The sequence below is a fragment of the Peromyscus californicus genome, unplaced genomic scaffold (assembly GCF_007827085.1).
Source record: "Peromyscus californicus insignis strain IS unplaced genomic scaffold, ASM782708v3 Scaffold_4__1_contigs__length_199733344, whole genome shotgun sequence".
Classification (NCBI taxonomy): domain Eukaryota; kingdom Metazoa; phylum Chordata; class Mammalia; order Rodentia; family Cricetidae; genus Peromyscus; species Peromyscus californicus.
This window is the reverse complement of record NW_026294562.1, coordinates 145,608,678-145,626,034: the sequence shown is the minus strand read 5'-3', so window position 1 is coordinate 145,626,034 and position 17,357 is coordinate 145,608,678. Positions and strand designations below refer to the sequence as shown.

The window sequence follows — 17,357 nt, the reverse complement described above, 5'->3', positions numbered from 1 at the left end:
ATTTGTGAGCTGCCTTACAATGCTCAGCCACCAAGAGTGGCTAGAACTTGCCCAGATGTTGGTCAGCATAAAAACAGTCAATGAAAAAAATGTGTCTTCTTTGACATTCAGGAAATCTGAGGAGTAAGGGGACAGTCCTAACGACTTTGTGCCCTCTAAAGGCGACTGACTGCATTTCTCAGGTCTAGCCTGATTTGTTGCCCTATTTCAAGGCTCTGTTCACATTGAGGGAGGTCACTGTAATCATTCTGTGAATATTTATATCATATTCATTGGTAATACCCAAACACTAGAAACCATTGGGAAGTCCTTAATGGGTAAATGGGATACATATCATGGCATAGCCAGATAATGGCGTACCACTGACTGGTGAAAAACTTGACATTTGACTCACATAATATAAGGGAAGAACCTTAAAGTAATTGTGCTAAGTGTTGCTTTTCTGACAAGATTGTCTGTCCACTGAGAAGTAATTAGAAAAAAAAATATGTGCCACTAGATCAACTGGGAATGCGAGGGCCAGAGAGTATCTCAAAGGTAGGACATTGTGTAACATACGTGAGGTTTTGGGTTTGATTTGTAGCATTGAGAGGAAGGAGGAAGAGAGAGAGGAGACTACAACCCTACATTTATAGAGAATACAGAGAATGTAAACTGCGCTATAGAGATAAGAGATGCACGTTTTATTGGGAGTGTATGTGCTCAGTGACAGAAGGATCTGTAACGGGACAGCGCATGGGTGGGCATGAATTCTGGGGTGATGAATATACCCATTATCTCGATTGTGGTATTGGTTCATGAATATATACATAAGCTAAAATAGAAATTATACTTTTAAATGTACACAGTTTGCAATACAGCAGTTGTTTTCAATGCAAAATAAACCATTCAGAAGATAAAACGTCCGCTGGTGTGCTAGCAGTCGATACTTTACAGGATGGATTTTTGCTTGTTTTACAGGATGGATTGCGATTCTGGGTGCCATCTGGTTGCTAATTTTAGCTGACACTCATGACTTTGAGATCATTGTGCACAGAGTAGAATGGGTGACTCTCCTCTTCTTTGCGGCACTCTTTGTACTGATGGAGGTAAGACTGTGGAACTCTGGCTGTGCGAACTTCCACTTGATTTTGGGTTTCCAGAGTGAAGCCTAAGGCTTCGAGTCTTTCTGCATCTTCACTGAATGGAAAATGATGGAGGTTCATGTTAAGGTGACCAGTGTATTTTATCTCAGTCATTTGAATGCTTCTCACAAAAACCCATTAATTTGGTTGCTATTTCTTTTCTTTTTCCTCAACTGTTTTTGTAACATGTGAATTTATTTTAATTTAATTTGTTAATAAATTATAGCATTTGCTCAAAATTAAGACTGGAGAAAAAATGGCTTGCTAGAGCAAGTTCATTGGGCAAAAGGAACTGACTTAGGCTGCACAATGTTGAGTGAATACTGTTTTTGATTGTGACTGTTACCAAAAATATTCACAATATGTATTTTAACCTTGAGACATTGTTTATAAATGTGTGCCTTCCTCAAACAGAGAAGAAGAAAAAAAAAATAACTAACAAAAATACTACCCACCAAAGGGTCCCCGCCTAAGCACGGGTTCATTGTATCCCTCATGTTTAACCTGCATTGTGCTTTCACTTTCTAAGGCAGAATTATTCCCCAAATTTCTAAGTAATGGCTTATTTGACTCCTGGAAATATGTTTTTGATTTTTTAAAATTATTTTTAAAATTAGCATACAAAGTAGTGGCTTTTATTATGACAATTTCATGCACACATCATACTTATTTCTTACTCATCCCCCTTCTGCCAGACCCGCCCGTTTTCCCTGCTCCACTTTTTACTAGCCTGTTTCCCTCTCCCAAACAGTTCTCCCTTCTGCTTTCATGTCCGACATATTCTATTAGCCTCTCCCTTCCCGCCCTTCTTCACTTCCTGACAATCTGTTCCTATTTCCACTTATGATCCCTCATCTACACTCATGACTCTCCACACACACACACACACACACACACACACACACACACACACATACATGAACAATTAAATCTAGATTCCAAATATGAGATAAAACATGCAACAGTTGTCTTTCTGAGTCTGGCTTAAGATGGTTTCATAATGGTCTCCAGGTCCATCCATTTTCCTGCAAATGTGATCTCATATTATTTTACAGCTAAAAACTTTCATTTTGTGTCTGTGATTATATATCCATCATGTGAATCTCTGTGTGTATGTGTGTATGAGCACACACACACACACACACACACACACACACACACACACACACACACACATCTGTTTATGGACATCTAGGCTGATTCAGTGTCTTAGGTGGAGTCCCCGTGAATGGTGCAGGAATAAACACCAATGTGCATGTATGTTCGTGGTATGTTAGCTTAGAATTCTTCAGGTATGTATCCAGGAGTGGTATACCTGGGTTGTATGGTAGTTCTATTTTGAGTTTATTGAAGAATATTTCTGAAGGCCCATAGAAGCTACGTAAGTTTATATTCCTACCAACATTATATAAGGTTCCTCTTTCCCTTACCACTGTTTGTTATTTGGTTTATCAGATGTTGGAGAATTTCATGTGTTTTGATCCTATTCACTCTCACTTCCCCAACTTCACTTATCACTTAACTTTGTGTCCCTTTTTTTTTCCTTATTGGCTAATTTATGCTACCCAAACATTCTTTGATGTGTGGTCTTTCACTGGAGCATGGTTGACTTACCAGGGCCTACATTCTTGGAGAAAACTGCACATTCCATTCCAGTAGATAACAATTGCCAATAGCACCTCAGAAATCTGGGATTTAATCTGGCTTGGGCTTGCACAGGTGTTATGCACAGTGTCACAAGTGCTGTGAGTTAATATGTGGAGCTTCCCTGCCTTGTCTAGCAGACACTGTTTCCTGTAGTCATCCATAGCCTCTTAGACTCTTTGTACCACCTCTTCTTCAATGGTTCCTGAACCTTGGGGTGAGGGATGCAGTACAATATTTCTTTAGGGATGGACATTCTGCTGTCTCTTAATCTGTGCACCTGTGTTAATCACCATCTACTGAAGATAGAATCTTCTCTGATAATGGTTTTGAGATGCATTGATCTCATGGGATAATGATAAGCCCCAGGAGTCACTTTAATACTATGTCCATTGTGCAGAATAATAGTAGTAAATTATGGCCTGTGACCCATGACCTGTCTAGCCATACGCTCTTAGCCTGATGACGGTGCTGGCTATGGATTTCATCTTGTGGAGCTGAGCTTCAATCCAAGCAGAAAGAGATGGGTTACTCCCATAATGTTCATGCCACTATTGCACCAGTGGGCATGTCTTGCCCGGGTTGTTTTTATGGTAGTGCATAAGGTTCACACTTTGTTAAGATGATTACTTACATCCTCTTGTAGCATGCTTAGCATCTTTCATCACTATGAAAGCTAGTCAGTAGTGATGAAGCTTCCAGGCCAATTTGAGTTCGATTCCTCCATGTACTCAAATATATGACATCTTTGGCAATAGGGTCTTCCTGTCAAGTTCTTGAGGGTAACCAGCAGCATTGACAATAGCCTATAATAATGTTTAGGGGTCTTTGATACCTCACTAGGCAACAACTCCTATAGAGGTAACCTGTTCCCAGTACTGGGTCTTTTATTTGTTAGCTTCTGGTGTCTGATAGGAACATTGTTGCTCCATTATGGGGAAACTCCATTTTGATCCTTGTTACGTGTGTGTATAGATGTATTTTAGAAGCTTCTATGTAGCTAGAGTTTTCCTGCCTGGTCCACAGTCAGGACAAATCTCTGACACCCGCCAGTCCCACAGCCATTCAGACCCAATCAAATAAACACAGAGACTTATATTGGTTACAAACTGTATGGCCGTGGCAGGCTTCTTGCTAACTGTTCTTACAGCTTAAATTAATCCATTTCTATTAATCTATACCTTGCCACGTGGCTTGTGGCTTACCGGTACTTTACATCTTCCTTATCCTGATGGCAGCTGGCAGTGTCTCCCCCACCCAGCTTCCTGTTCTCTCAATTCTCCTCTCTGTTAGTCCCGCCTATACTTCCTGCCTGGCCACTGCCAATCAGTGATTTATTCATTGACCAATCAGCAACACATTTGACATATAGACCATCCCACAGCACTTCTAAGTAGTAGGTTTCTATATTAGTTTTCTCAAGTCTTTGTTTTTTTTTTTTTTTTTTCTGAGACAGAGTTTCTCTGTTTAGCTTGGATGCCTTTCCTGGAACTCACTCTGTAGCCCAGGCTGGACTCGAACTCACAGAGATCTGCCTGCCTCTACCTCTTGTGCTGGGATTAAAGGCATGCATCACCACTGCCTGGTGTCTTTGGTGCTTTTTTAAATCTCTCTTAGATTCCCTCTGTTCTCCCTCACCCACCACAATCTATCCCTTCCTATATCTTGCCTCTTTTAACTCATTATACCAGTGCATTCTATCTTCCCTCCCTTGAAAGCCATTCCCCACAGGCCCTTATTAATTTCTATATCTTTATGGGTATTCCAAATAAAACACACACATCTAATCAAAGCTAACATCTACAATTGAGCAAAAACATTTGAATTTTGTCTGTCTGGGTCTCAGTTACCTCATTCAGAATGACTGTTTCTAGCTCCATCCATCTTTCATAATTTTATTTTTTCCTAATAGCTGAGTCCCAATGTTACACTGCCCATTGTGCAAATATGCCATATTTTCATTGTTCATTCATCATGATGTTCATGGGTATCTAGACTGTTTCCATTTCTTGGCTTTCGTGAGCACATCAGTAAACATGGATGAGTAAGTATCTTTGTAGTAGCATATAGAGTCCTTTGGGTACATGCTAAAGAGCAGTATATCTGAATCATGTGGTAGATCTAATTTTAGCTTTTTGACAAACTTCCAACTGATTTCCATAGTGGTTACACAGTTTAAATTTCCGCCAGTGGGGAATAAGTCTTCCCTTTATCCCACATCCACACTAGCATTTGTTGTAATTTTTTCTTGATGATGGCAATTCCGACTGTGGTCAAATAGCATCTCAAAGAAGTTTTATTTTCATGTTCTGATGCAGTAAGTTGAAGGTTTTTTTTTTTTTTCAGGTATTTATTGGCCATTTCTAACTCCTTTGAGAACTGCCTTTTGAGTTTACTGGCATATTTATTGAATGAATAATTTATTATTTTGATCTTAATATTTGAAGCTATTTATGTATTGCAGATATTAACTGCCTGTCTGATATGTAGTTGGCCAAGCTCCCCCCCCCCCCATTATGTATGCTGTTTCCTCATTTTGGTGATCATGATTTTTCTGTGCAGAAGTGGTGTGGATATCACTCTGTATAAATAAACACTGATTGGCTGGTAGCCAGACAGGAAGTATAGGTGGGACTAACAGTGAGGAGAATTGAGGGAACAGGAAGGCAGAGCAGGGGAGACTGCCTGGAGCCGCCACCAGGACAAGGAAGATGTAAAGTACTGGTACAAAGTAAAGATTAATAGAAATGGGCTAAATGTAAGAGTAAGAGCTAGACAATGATAGGCCCGAGCTAATAGCCAAGCAGTTTAAATAATGTAAGTGTCTCTGTGCTTATTTTATAAGTGGGCTCCAGGACTGGCGGGACTTGGTGGGACCCAGAGAGAAAAGCTCTCCAGCTACACAGAAGCCTTTTAATTTTGTATAATTCTTTTCTTCAATTCTTGGGGTTATTTTTCTCTGCTATTAGAAACCTTTTGGAAACGTCTAGGTGCCTGTTCCTAGAAGTATTTTTGTGCTACTCTCAGCAGTATCAGATTCTAAGGTCTTTCATCAAGGGTTTGGAGTCATTCTGAATTGATTTTGTACAGGATGAGAAAGATAGTTTTAATTTACCCCCTCTACATGTGGACATTCAATGTTCCCTGAAGTATTTGCTGAAGAGGCTGTTTTTTCTCCTTTTATGTTTTTGGAACCTTTGTTAGGAGGCTATAGCTGTGTGAGCTTACTTCTGGGAACAGTGTTTTATTCCATTGGTCTACATGTCTGTTTTTGTGCTAGTACAGTACAATTTTTGCTATTATGGTTCTGTAATACAGTTTGAAATCAAGTATTATGATGTCTCCAGCCCTATTCTTCCTGCTTCATCATGCTTTGGTTACTTGGAGTCTTTTGTCTCCCATGTGAAATTTTAGATTTTTTTCCATTCTGTTGTTAATATTTTGATGGGGATTGTATTGAACCTGTAGATTACTTTTAATGATATGACCATTTTTACAATATGAAACCTGCCAATCTATAAACATGAAAATTCTTTGCATCATCTAGCAGGTGTATTTAACCTTGTAACATTGTATACACTCAAGAACTGAACAATAGAGTTATAAACCACCCAACCACCCAACCACCCAACCACCTCATAATATTTTAAATAATTTATGATTTTGTGTTAGACTGTGTTCATTATTATTTTTGGCCATATACATTTCTGGGCCATGGCTGAACACATTTGATTCTGTCTTAAAATTTTCATTGAAGATGTCTTCACATTCTTTGTAGGTTATTATTATTATTATTATTATTATTATTATTATTATTATTATTAAACTTTTATTGATTCTTTGTGGATTCTGAGCCCACTCATCTCCCCATCCCCTCTCATCTGCCCCCTGCCCTTGCAACCCCCACCAAAACAAAACCAAATTTAAAAGAAAAACCAAAAACCAAATAAAATGAAGAAACAAAACAGAGAGAGAGAGAGAGAGAGAGAGAGAGAGAGAGAGAGAGAGAGAGAAGAATCTTGTTGTGGAAGCTGTAGCATGGCCTGCTGAGTCACACAGTTTACCCTTTAGTCCATTCATCTTTATTTGTAAGTGTCCATTGCCACAAGTCATTGGTCAGCTTCTGCTATGATACTTGGCTCTCACAGGGGCTCCTCTTAGATATCTTCTTGTTGTCCTGTGTCATGGGGATCCTGCTGTTTTGGATCTGTACATTTGTCCTCTTCACCTGCTCCAACAGTTCATAGATGAGGTGGATATTGGGGTGGGACAACTCATAGCTCTGGTTCTGGGCCTGGGTGGTAGCTGGGTTGGCCAGCTTGCTGGCTTCCCCTCATAGTCACTACCTGGGTGAGCTCTCCATCACTTCTTTGCCTAGCCCACCCAGTGCTGCCTAAATCAAGGAGCGGAGCCATTTCTTCTACTTTTAGGTCCTCAGATCCAGGTCACCCACACTCCTATCACCAGGGCCAGCTCTACTGTTTTGCTCTGATGAGGGACAGGACCCTCTCTTCCAATAGCTGTAGAAGCGATGGGGGTGGGGAGGGGGGGAGTCAACTCTCCTGTTCTCATTCACCTCTGCCCTTTACAACAGAGTCAGCTTTAGTGTGTTCCTCAGGCAGGGTGCAGGGCCTGTTCTCCTGTGCTGCAGCTGGTGAGGGGCAAGGATAGTTCTCTCACTCTCCTGACCCCAGGGCCAGCTCTCTTGCCTGCCACAGGTAGCAAGTTGTGGGGAGGGGAGGGCTTCTTTCTCTTACCTGTGCCCCTGCATAGTAGATGAGGCTAGGGGCAGGGTCAGCTCTGTTGCTCTCAGGACAGCAGGGCTGGCTCACCTGCACCCTGACAACAGGGTCAGCTCTAGTATGCTCCCCAGGTAGGGTGCAAAGCCCACTTTCTTGTGTGCTGCAGCCAGTATTATTGTTTTTGAAGATACATTGAACATGATTTATTTCTGATTTCTCTCTCTATGAGTTAATTTTGGTATATAGAAAAGCTACTATTTTTTTTGTTGTTGTTTGTTTGTTTTTTTCAGACAGGGGTTCTCTGTGTAGCTTTGTGTCTTTCCTGGAACTCACTCTGTAGTCCAGGCTGGCCTCGAACTCAGAAATATCTGCCTGTCTCTGCCTCCCAAGTGCTGGGATTAAAAGCGTGCACCACCACCGCCTGGCTGAAAGCTACTAATTTTGCAAGTTTATTTTATATCCTGCTACTTTACTAAAAGTGTTGACCATATCTAAGAATTTTCTAGCAGAGGTATCAAGATCTTTTAATTATAGGTTCATTTCTTCACAAATATGGATAATTTTAATTTTTCATTTCTTATTTATATTCTTTTTATTTCTCTCACTTTTCTTATCATTGTAGTAAAGACTTCAAACAGCATATTGATAGGAGTGGAGAAATGGGTTATTTTTCATTTCAGAGTTTAGAAGACATGGTCTACTGTACAGAACACTAAAAACCAAACCAAACCAAACCAAAACAAAAACAAACAAACAAAAAGCCCCCCCCCCAAAACCCCAAATAACCCAAAGAATGGAAACAACAAAAAGTGGGCCTGAGATCCAAACAGACACTTCTCAAAATGAAAAAAAAAAACACACACAAAAAAAGGATTGCTAAAAAAAATCTCAATAAGTGCCCATCAACCTTATTGGGAAATGCAAAGATCAATTAAACAGCCAACAGCAAATCCTGGAGAGGATATGGGGAAAAGGGAACTGTGATTCATTATTGGTGTGATCTCACTGGTTCCGCCACTCCAGAAACCAGTGTGGAGATTTTAAAAACAACTAAAAAATACATCTACCATGTGACCCAGCTATATCACCACTTGGCATATACCCAGAGACCATATGTACTTACAGGTATTTGCTCAGCCACGTTTATTACAGCTCTATTCACAATAGCTAAATCATGAAAACAACCTAAATGCCCTTCAACCAATGAATAGATAATGAAAATTTGGTGCATATACACTATGAATACCATTCAGCTGTAAAGAAAAACAAGATCATAAAATTTACAGACAAATATATCTAGAAAAAGTCATATTGTGTGAAGTACCCAAGTCCCAGAAAGACCAATGTTGCAAGTTCTAGCTCTTCTGAGTTTCCTAACCTCAAATCTTCAGATTGTATGTATAATAACTGCAGAAACCAGAAAAGTAAAAAGGTGTGTGCGTGTGTGTGTGCGTGTGCACGTGCTCGCATGTATGTGTGTTTGTGTGTGTGTGTGTGTGGCCAGATCTGTGTGGCAGCAGCATCTAGAGGGTCTGGGGTAGAAGTAGAGATCCTTTGATCTTTTTGACCAACTCTCCTGGAGTGAGGAATGCAATACAGAGCTAGAAACTGAGGAAGGCCAGTGGTCTCTGCCTCCTAGAACTGTGCCCTATCTTCATACCTCCATCAGGCTAAGCCTGTGGTAGGGGGATAGGAAATTGGTTGTGGTTCAAATGCCAGTACTCTCATGAAGATTTAAGAGATGGCTTTGTTACATACATCATAGGACAACTTCTAGAGACATTAACGTCTTAAAAATAACTTTATTGTCATGACGGTTTGGTTCCACTGTGGTCATTCTGAAGTCAAGCTCTCCATATTCCTTCCTTCTGTGCCTGTTGATTTTCTTGTCCCCCATGGTCAAAGACTGGTGATTTCGAAGAGGGAATCATTCCTAAGCAATCACTTCAGCAGCTAGTTTTTCTTCGAGAGGTGTTTGTGAGTTTAATCATGTAAACTCTGATATAAGAAAGTCCTCTGTAGTGTGGTGGTTTGAATAAGAATTGCCCCCATAGGTTCATATTTGAATGCTTGATCACCAGGGAGAGTGGAACTGTTTGAAAAGATTACAAGGATTAGGTGTCACCTAGTTGGAGTAGGTGTGGCCTTGGTGGAAGAAGTGTGTCACTGGGGATGGGCTTTGAGCTTTCCAAAGCCCATGTGAGGCCCAGTCTCTCTCTGTTTGTCTGTCTGTCTGTCTGTCCTTCCTCCCCCCCCCCCGCCTCTCTCTCTCTCTCTCCCTGCGGATTAGGATATAGTTCTCAGCTACTTCTCCAGCACTACATCTGCCTTTCACCATAGACTAAGCCTCTGAAACTGTAAGCAAGCTCAAATTAAAGGCTTTTTTTTAAAAAAAAAAAATAAGAGTTTCCTTGGTCAGGGTATCTCTTCACAGCAAGAGAACAGCAACTAAGAAATGTAGCAATGCAAGCCCAGTCACCAAGAGTGTTTAAAATGGACCTGGAATATTTCAAAGATTCAATGGTCTTTCTGGGGCATTTTTCTCCATGTGGGGGTATTATGTATAGTTTTTTTTTTTTAATATGGGTAAATTTTCCAAATTGCCATTTACTTCCATATTTCTTTAATTGGAATACCCAGGGCTTTGTCAGATTAGTAGAGCATCCAGTAGAAGCAGATGAGATCCACTGGAACTGGATTACACCTGCTTTACCCACAATGCCTACCACCCCTCATCCAGTTGTGAGTGTGAAAGCAGTGACGGTTCTGAGAGAAGGGTTGTATGGCCTTTGCTTTCTTGGGTGTTTAGTGTGGATTGTTTTAGATTTTTTAATCCTTTTTTCCCCCTGCACATCTTTATAGCTTTATGGTATTTAATAACCTACAATTGGTTTTTTTTAATATTTTTCTCCTTTGTCTGTGCCAGCCTAGTAATACTGGAACCAAACTGAGCATAATCGCTTAGTTGCCTTGCCATGAAGGAAAGGCTGTAACGTCTCAATTTCTTCTCATTTATATTCATTACTGTACTGCAGCATCCCAAAGAACCAGGCAGCTCCCGCACAGAAGCACAAGATGGGAGAAGGTGTCTTTGATGTCTATCCAGTAGTTTAGATACAGGTAGAACTGATTATCTTCATATTAAGAAGTCAGGATGTGATTTTGCAAAATTTAGTTAGATAGATGTTTTTTAGACTTTTATATCCATAGTAAGAAGACAAAATATTTTCCCTTAGGGGGAAAACACCAAGTGATTTAATCTGTGGCTGAAATTAATCTTAAAAAAAAACAACCAAACAACAACAGTTCAGCAGAGGGTCTGTTTTCTCTTAATTACAGAGAATTCTGAACAGCTGTTGATCAGCCATTAGTCAAGAGGCAATTCTGGCACAGAAGCCAATATGATGGTTTTCTAACTGTAGATGAGGAAGGCACTTTTGCCTCAGTTTCCTTACTGTGACTCAAGGCCCATCAGAATATTTTAGTCTATTTGTTGATATTCAGTCTTCTGAATTCTTTTATCATCAGCAGGAACTGAGTTTATTATTGCAGCATTAAAAAAATCTGACTAAACATTGTATGGAATATCATTTTCCAGAAATTTCAGTGATTCTTCAGCTTGAGTAGGCAAACACATGGGAACTGAGGTTCAAACAAGTGTGTACCCAGTGTCACCTTGAGGAAGCCAGTCCTGATACTTCCAGTCCAGCACAGGGTGGGATGGGGGAGCCCAGCGCTCACTCTGATGACATCCTACCCCCCAGGCAATGTTTACTGGGCCGAGGATTTTCACAGGTAACTGAAAACGGCCTACAATGCTTTTCCTATATTGTGAACGATGACCCGAGTTCCCTGTCCAGAGCTCTGGCTCCGAATCCCCATTCAAACTGACTCTTCCCTTTCTATATTTTGGGGGTTCTCTACCCTTTCCTGCCTTTTAGACTGGAGTTCTCTAGAGCATATTTTGGAGCTAATCACCATGTGCCCTCTGCTCGCAGCTTGGAAACTCTGAAGCACAGAGGGTCAGAAGGACTCTGACTAACCCTTTTGAACATGTTTGCATCTACAAAACCATGTGCACTGATGCTTACCCGAGTCTACTTGCAGTGTTGGCTGAACGGTGATCTTCTGTTTTACTGGTTCTTTTGGCAGTTACTTGCTGAATTCATCTGAAATGAGGAGCCGTTAGTCCTTCATCCTTAACTTGTTTGTGCCATTTATTTATTTATTTAATTAAAAAAATTTTTTTTATTAATATTTTTGGTTTCTTGAGACAGGGTTTTTCTGTGTAGCTTTGCACCCTGTCCTGGATCTCGTGCTGTAGACCAGGCTGGCCTTGAACTCACAGAGATCCACCTGGCCTGCCTCCCGAGTGCAGGGATTAAAGGCATGTGCCACCACTGCCAGGGGGCCATTTGGTTTTTGCCGTGTTCTGAGTCCACACCACCACCTGTTTTGTGGGTCTATTGTTCTACCTTTGGCCGTGTGGGCAGTTTCAAGGTTCTTTTGACATCCAAATCAGTTTTCAGGCTTTTTCTTATTTTCTGGCCACAGCACAGCATTCCTGATGTGTTTTGAGTGTTACCTTTGTTGTGCCCAGATCGTGACCCCCAGAGAGACCACCAAAGACAAGCATGCTGGAATGCAAAAGCAAGGTTTAATTTCGGGATATCCAAATGCAATACAAGCCTAGGCAGGGACTTCGTCCAATACATCCAACACAGTGGAGGCTGGAGGAAGTGCCCGCCTGTCTGCAAGCTCAGTTTTTAATGGGAAAAATCACAAGGTTACATCATTTAGGGGTGCTAGTACGGGTACAATTCTGATTGGCTCGCTTCTAGGGGCTTCTAGAAATTACTTCTAAGGGAGTGGTTGCCCGCCACCATTTCTCATTGGCTGCCCTCAGGTGGGGGCATTTTTATGGTCAGTTACCCTGGAAACCAGGGAAAGGACATTCCATAGTCTGGCAGGCATTACCTTGTGACTATCTTGTGACTCTGTACTTTTATACTTCCTGGTTTCTGGAATCTGGACTGATTTGTTTCAGTAACTATTGGCCTATTCCTAGAAGGAGAAATCTTAGGCCTTAGTTTTTGGGTGAAGGCATTTTGGTCTTATTTCTAAGATGGCTCATTTTGGTCTCACACCTTCACTCTCCCTGGAGTCCGCTGCTCTTAACTCCTGTTACTGGAGAATGTGGTACTCTAGAGGTGAGGGCTGGGCACTGGGTACTCGAGCTGCAACATGGCTGTTGCTGATTTCTGGGTCTCTCATAAATATGGCCAAAAGTTTTCAGACTATCCTAGCACACAACCCTTTGTCCATGTGAATTTTTGTGACAGTCTCTCTCTGAGCGTGTTGAGTCTGATGGGGCTCATTGTTGTTTTATTTGCGGCACTCTTACCCTGCAAGGAAATGTCACAAAACACAACAGAATCCACTAACAAGAGTTTTATTAAGATAAGGGAGAGGGACAGATGTGCACAGGCCTGTGGAAAGACACGTGAGTGAAGTGGGACCGGGAATCATGGCGCAAGCTTATAAAGACTGGGCCGTGCCTGCGCACACAGGCCCATGTGGCTATTCCATGCGCTATTCCACGCATGCATATAGATCTCATGGTTGCGTTGCGTGCTTTATGCAATCACGCAAAGCCATGGGGTCCTGGTCATGCGAGACGTTTTGACTCGGAAATGACTAGGCAGAAGTGACTAGGTCCCGCCGGGCATGTGTGACCATGCCCAACTGTGGGGGCATGTTGTGAATCCATATCATCCTGGACTCTTGTTTTTTTTTTTTTTTTTTTTTTTTTAAAAATGGCGGATGAGTGGGTATGGGGCATCGTTTCTCTCAAAGACTGCTTCCAGCTGACTGGTGGACATAGGTTGGCTCTTGGGGGGAATGGGGAGGGTAGCTTCTGAAGTCCTGGGATGATGCTGTCCTCCTTTGCTCTGGAGCTGTCCATCTTTTGTGGTGTGGCTGGGAACCTTTTGTCTGACAAGATACTGATGACGTAGAAAAAGCTTAGAGAGAAAGGAATCATTACTATTACTATTTTATTTTTTGAAGTTGACATTTATCTGAGGTAGATCTTGCCTGTCCAGATGGAGACATGTTTAAAAAGTGGCTGTGAGAGAATTAGTGGTTATGGTGTTTTAGTACTCTGCTTAATTTTTTACCTGAGACAAGCTTTATTAGAGGTAGTTTATTTGAGGCACCTGTTCCCTTCACTCATGACCCCTCAGATTTCAGGCCATCACCACAGGTCTGCCTCTGGCTGTCCTCATTAGATCATGCGCTCAGAGCATAGTCCTCCAGTGACCGCAGGACTGCCAGTTCACGCTCCTGTATACAACAGAACCATCACCTCAATCAAAACTCTGTTGTATAGGATTTTGTTTTCCAACATTTCTTAGGATAATTACCTTCTCTGTGTTTTTCAATATGGACTTGTTATGTGTTTGTAATGCTGGTTGAGGATTTGTGAAGTAAAGCCATACAAAATAGCCACAAAGACAATCACTTCTTCCTCATGAATACTACCCTGTTCACTTTCTTTTATCTTTCTAACTTTTTTTCATGCCTTTTTGTAAATGGCTCATATATAACTAGTTTCTAGTTTATCCCTCTTGTATTTCTTGTGCAAATAAGTAGACACTGATGTTTTGTAAAATTCTCCTTTTTATTACATGAAAGGAAAAATGAAGTATACAACTTTTCTCATTTTACCTTTCAAAGCCATAACAGTCTTGGAAATCAGTTCTAGTCGGTTCACAGAATTCTTAACTATTTCACAGCTGTGTGTATGCAACATAGTGAATATGTCATTGAATCTCCCTCTTTTATGGAGGCATTTAGGTTGTTTCCAAGGTTTTATAACCCAGAAGTACTGCTCTGTATGGTGATGTTTTATTTTGCTGAAATGTGATTTTATTTGTATGTTAATAAAGTTGCCTGGGGGTCAGAGTTAACAGCAAGTCATTTAGCAGACCTAGAGGTCTGTATAGACAGGCAGTGACGAGGAGGTCATGTGGTTGGGTTTAGAACCAGTGAGAAGGCAGAACAGAAAGTCAATAAAAAGACAGACACACAGGAAGTAGGTCTCTTTCTCAGGGGAAGGACGGCAGTGGCATCGGGTGGTAAGAAGGTGGTCTTAGCTCTTGGCTACTGCTCTCTGATCTCTGGGCTTTTAACTCTGTATTTGGCTCTGTGTTTCTTATTTAATAAAATCGTTTAGAATTACATCTACAGCTCTGGTCACATTTCCTTTCAAGTTTTCTTATTTTTAAATTAATTGTGTGTCTGTGTGTAGGTATAGACCCATGAGTGCAGGTATCAATGTTGGACAGAGGAATTGGATCCTCTGGAGCTGGAGTGACAGGCAATTATGAGATGCTGTAGAAGGTACTGGACACAGGACTCAGGTTCTCTGCAAGAGCAGAAAGCGCTCTTAATCACGGAGCCATCTCCAGCCCCTCTGCTTATATTTCCTTAGTGAGTGAACTGACATCTTTTTCCTGATGGAGAGCCATTTCACACCTTTTTCCGTGATGTGCATTCATGTCAAATTCTCCATTTTTCTTTTCTTCTTGAGAGGATCTTGCTTTCTCTCCTAGGCTGGCTTAGAACTAGAAATCTTTCTGCCTCAGCCTCCACATATTGCAGCCTCCACAAATGTGACCACCACACTTGTCTTGTTTTCCATTTTCTATTGAGTTTTGTTACACAATTTTAAAAGTTCTTCATTTATTAAGGAGCAGAGCTTCTTAGCTATGATGCATGCTGTGACTCTCTTCTCCCAGTTGGACAGTTGTGTTGTGACTTTTCAAAGTGCTTGTCATTTGTTTTGTTATGCAAATTTCAGATCCCTTTATTTATCAAATTCATGAATTATGCATGTGGACTTTTGTTTGTATTTAGCAATATTTTATGGACGCCCAGGCTGAAAAGGAAATTATCCATTGCTTTGATGTCATTATTTTTACTGGTAATGCTCTGACTCATTTGGAATTCTTGTTCTGCTTGGATCCAATTTTATTTCATGTCCAAATGAGTTCCTCATTGTCTCAGTAGCACTCACTAAACAGGACAGTGTTATTGGGAGATCTAGATGGCACTTCTGTGTGTACTGACTTTCCAGATAGGAGTGACCTCTGATCTATGTGTCCCGTGGTCTACTTATCTACTCATGTACTATACAAAGCTGTGTGAAAATTTTGGTTTGGTTTTAATGTTTGGTGGGCTTAATTATCCCATAGTTTTTCTTCTTCAGTACATAATTTTGCATTATTATTTTTTGGTATCAACTTATCTAACTCAACAAAATAGTTTGCATATATTCTTGGTTAAGATTGCATCAAATTTAGAAATTAATATAAAGCAACTACTGTGTATTTGTTTTTTCATCCAATCTAAGAACAGAATGAGTCTTTGTCTATGCTCAAGTCCATGTTGATGTCTTTCAAGAATGTTTTAAAATTATGTTGTATAACTTTTGTAGATGTTCTGTTCAATGTATTCTAAAACACAAATCTCTGTTTATATTGTGTACATTATTCTTTACCAACATATTTACTTAGTTTACTGTGTAAAGTCCCTCATGTGTTTCTCTGTTATACTAGAATGGAACCTAGGGCCTCACACTGCTAGTCAAGTACTCTATTACTCAGCTCTCTCAGCTAGAACACCAATTTTTGACCTTAGATTGTATATTAGTTACTTTTCTTGTTAGTGTGACCAAACATTTGATAAGAAGCAACAAACTTCCAGTGACATTAAGCAGAATAAACATGCCCTTTTGAAAAAGGAGTAACAAGAGGATTGTTACTCTTGTCACAAGTAGCAAGGTGAGACTGGACCAAAGCAAGACCGAGATCCCAAAAGGCAAACAGAACCCCTGAAGCTCTGTTCAGTATCGGCTCTTGGTGGCAATATCTGGGTTCCAATCAGCTTGTGTAGTCCTGAACCTCCCCTTCTATTGCCTGTGGTAGATGTGCCCCACCCCACTTCTCTCTCCGTCTTGCTCCAGTTGGTGCCTGTAGCTTTTCTCAGCTTGTGTCCTGTGTTTCTCACATCTATGATATCCTGTGGTATCTGGTACAACTTACGCTTCACCTTCACAGCTTCACACACAGCCTCCTCTGGAACTCATGGAGGAAATCCAACATGGCCTGGCTTCTGCAGCCCTCCAGAGCCCTGGTGCTGGTTGTGATGTCACCCCTCACACTTGTTCTGTGTATCTGTAAAACCAGCACTACATGGATGATGTTGACTTCGCTGTCAACCTGGCGCCTTTGGGTCACAGCTGCACATAGCTTCTGTGTGTCTACAAGGAAGGGTGAACCTGAGAAAACACTCCACCAGGCAGATGTTCTCTCTTTCAAGTGACTTTGCATTGTCATGTTCTGAAGTTCCTGATGTTTGGATTCTTGCCCCCAAGGCACATTTCCTGCTGTCACCGGGTCAGTCATCACCTACATACTTCTGCCCACAGTTGAACCACGTTCTTTACTCTGCCCCACCACATGTCTTTTGATCTTTTTCTTCACGTTCTGTTCTCTCTCTCACTGCAAATCTGGGTAAACCCAGGAAGCGATATAACCAGGCTGCAGGCTGATTGAATGCTATTTTAAAATTTCTTCTGTCAATAACTTAGTCCATTCCTTTTGAATTCAATCTTACTGACGTTTTTAGGACACAGACGGAAAACAGTCAGATTCATAACACACATGGATGCCAACCCAATTTCTTTCTTTCTTTTTTTTATTTAATTTTTTTTTTTTTTTTTTTTTTTTTTTTTTTTTTTTTTTTTACATTTTACATACCAACCCCAGTTCCTCCTCCCTCC

General features: G+C 40.9%; 1 protein-coding gene across 1 annotated transcript in view; it reads left to right on the top strand.

The window, feature by feature from the left end:
- Oca2 (OCA2 melanosomal transmembrane protein) overlaps window positions 1-17,357 on the top strand; it is a 284,223-nt gene that overhangs the window by 137,391 nt on the left and 129,475 nt on the right. Inside the window, exon 18 of the mRNA XM_052763431.1 lies at window positions 961-1,088. Within this exon, the coding sequence (XP_052619391.1) occupies window positions 961-1,088 (128 nt within the window). The remainder of the gene's footprint in view (window positions 1-960; window positions 1,089-17,357) is intronic.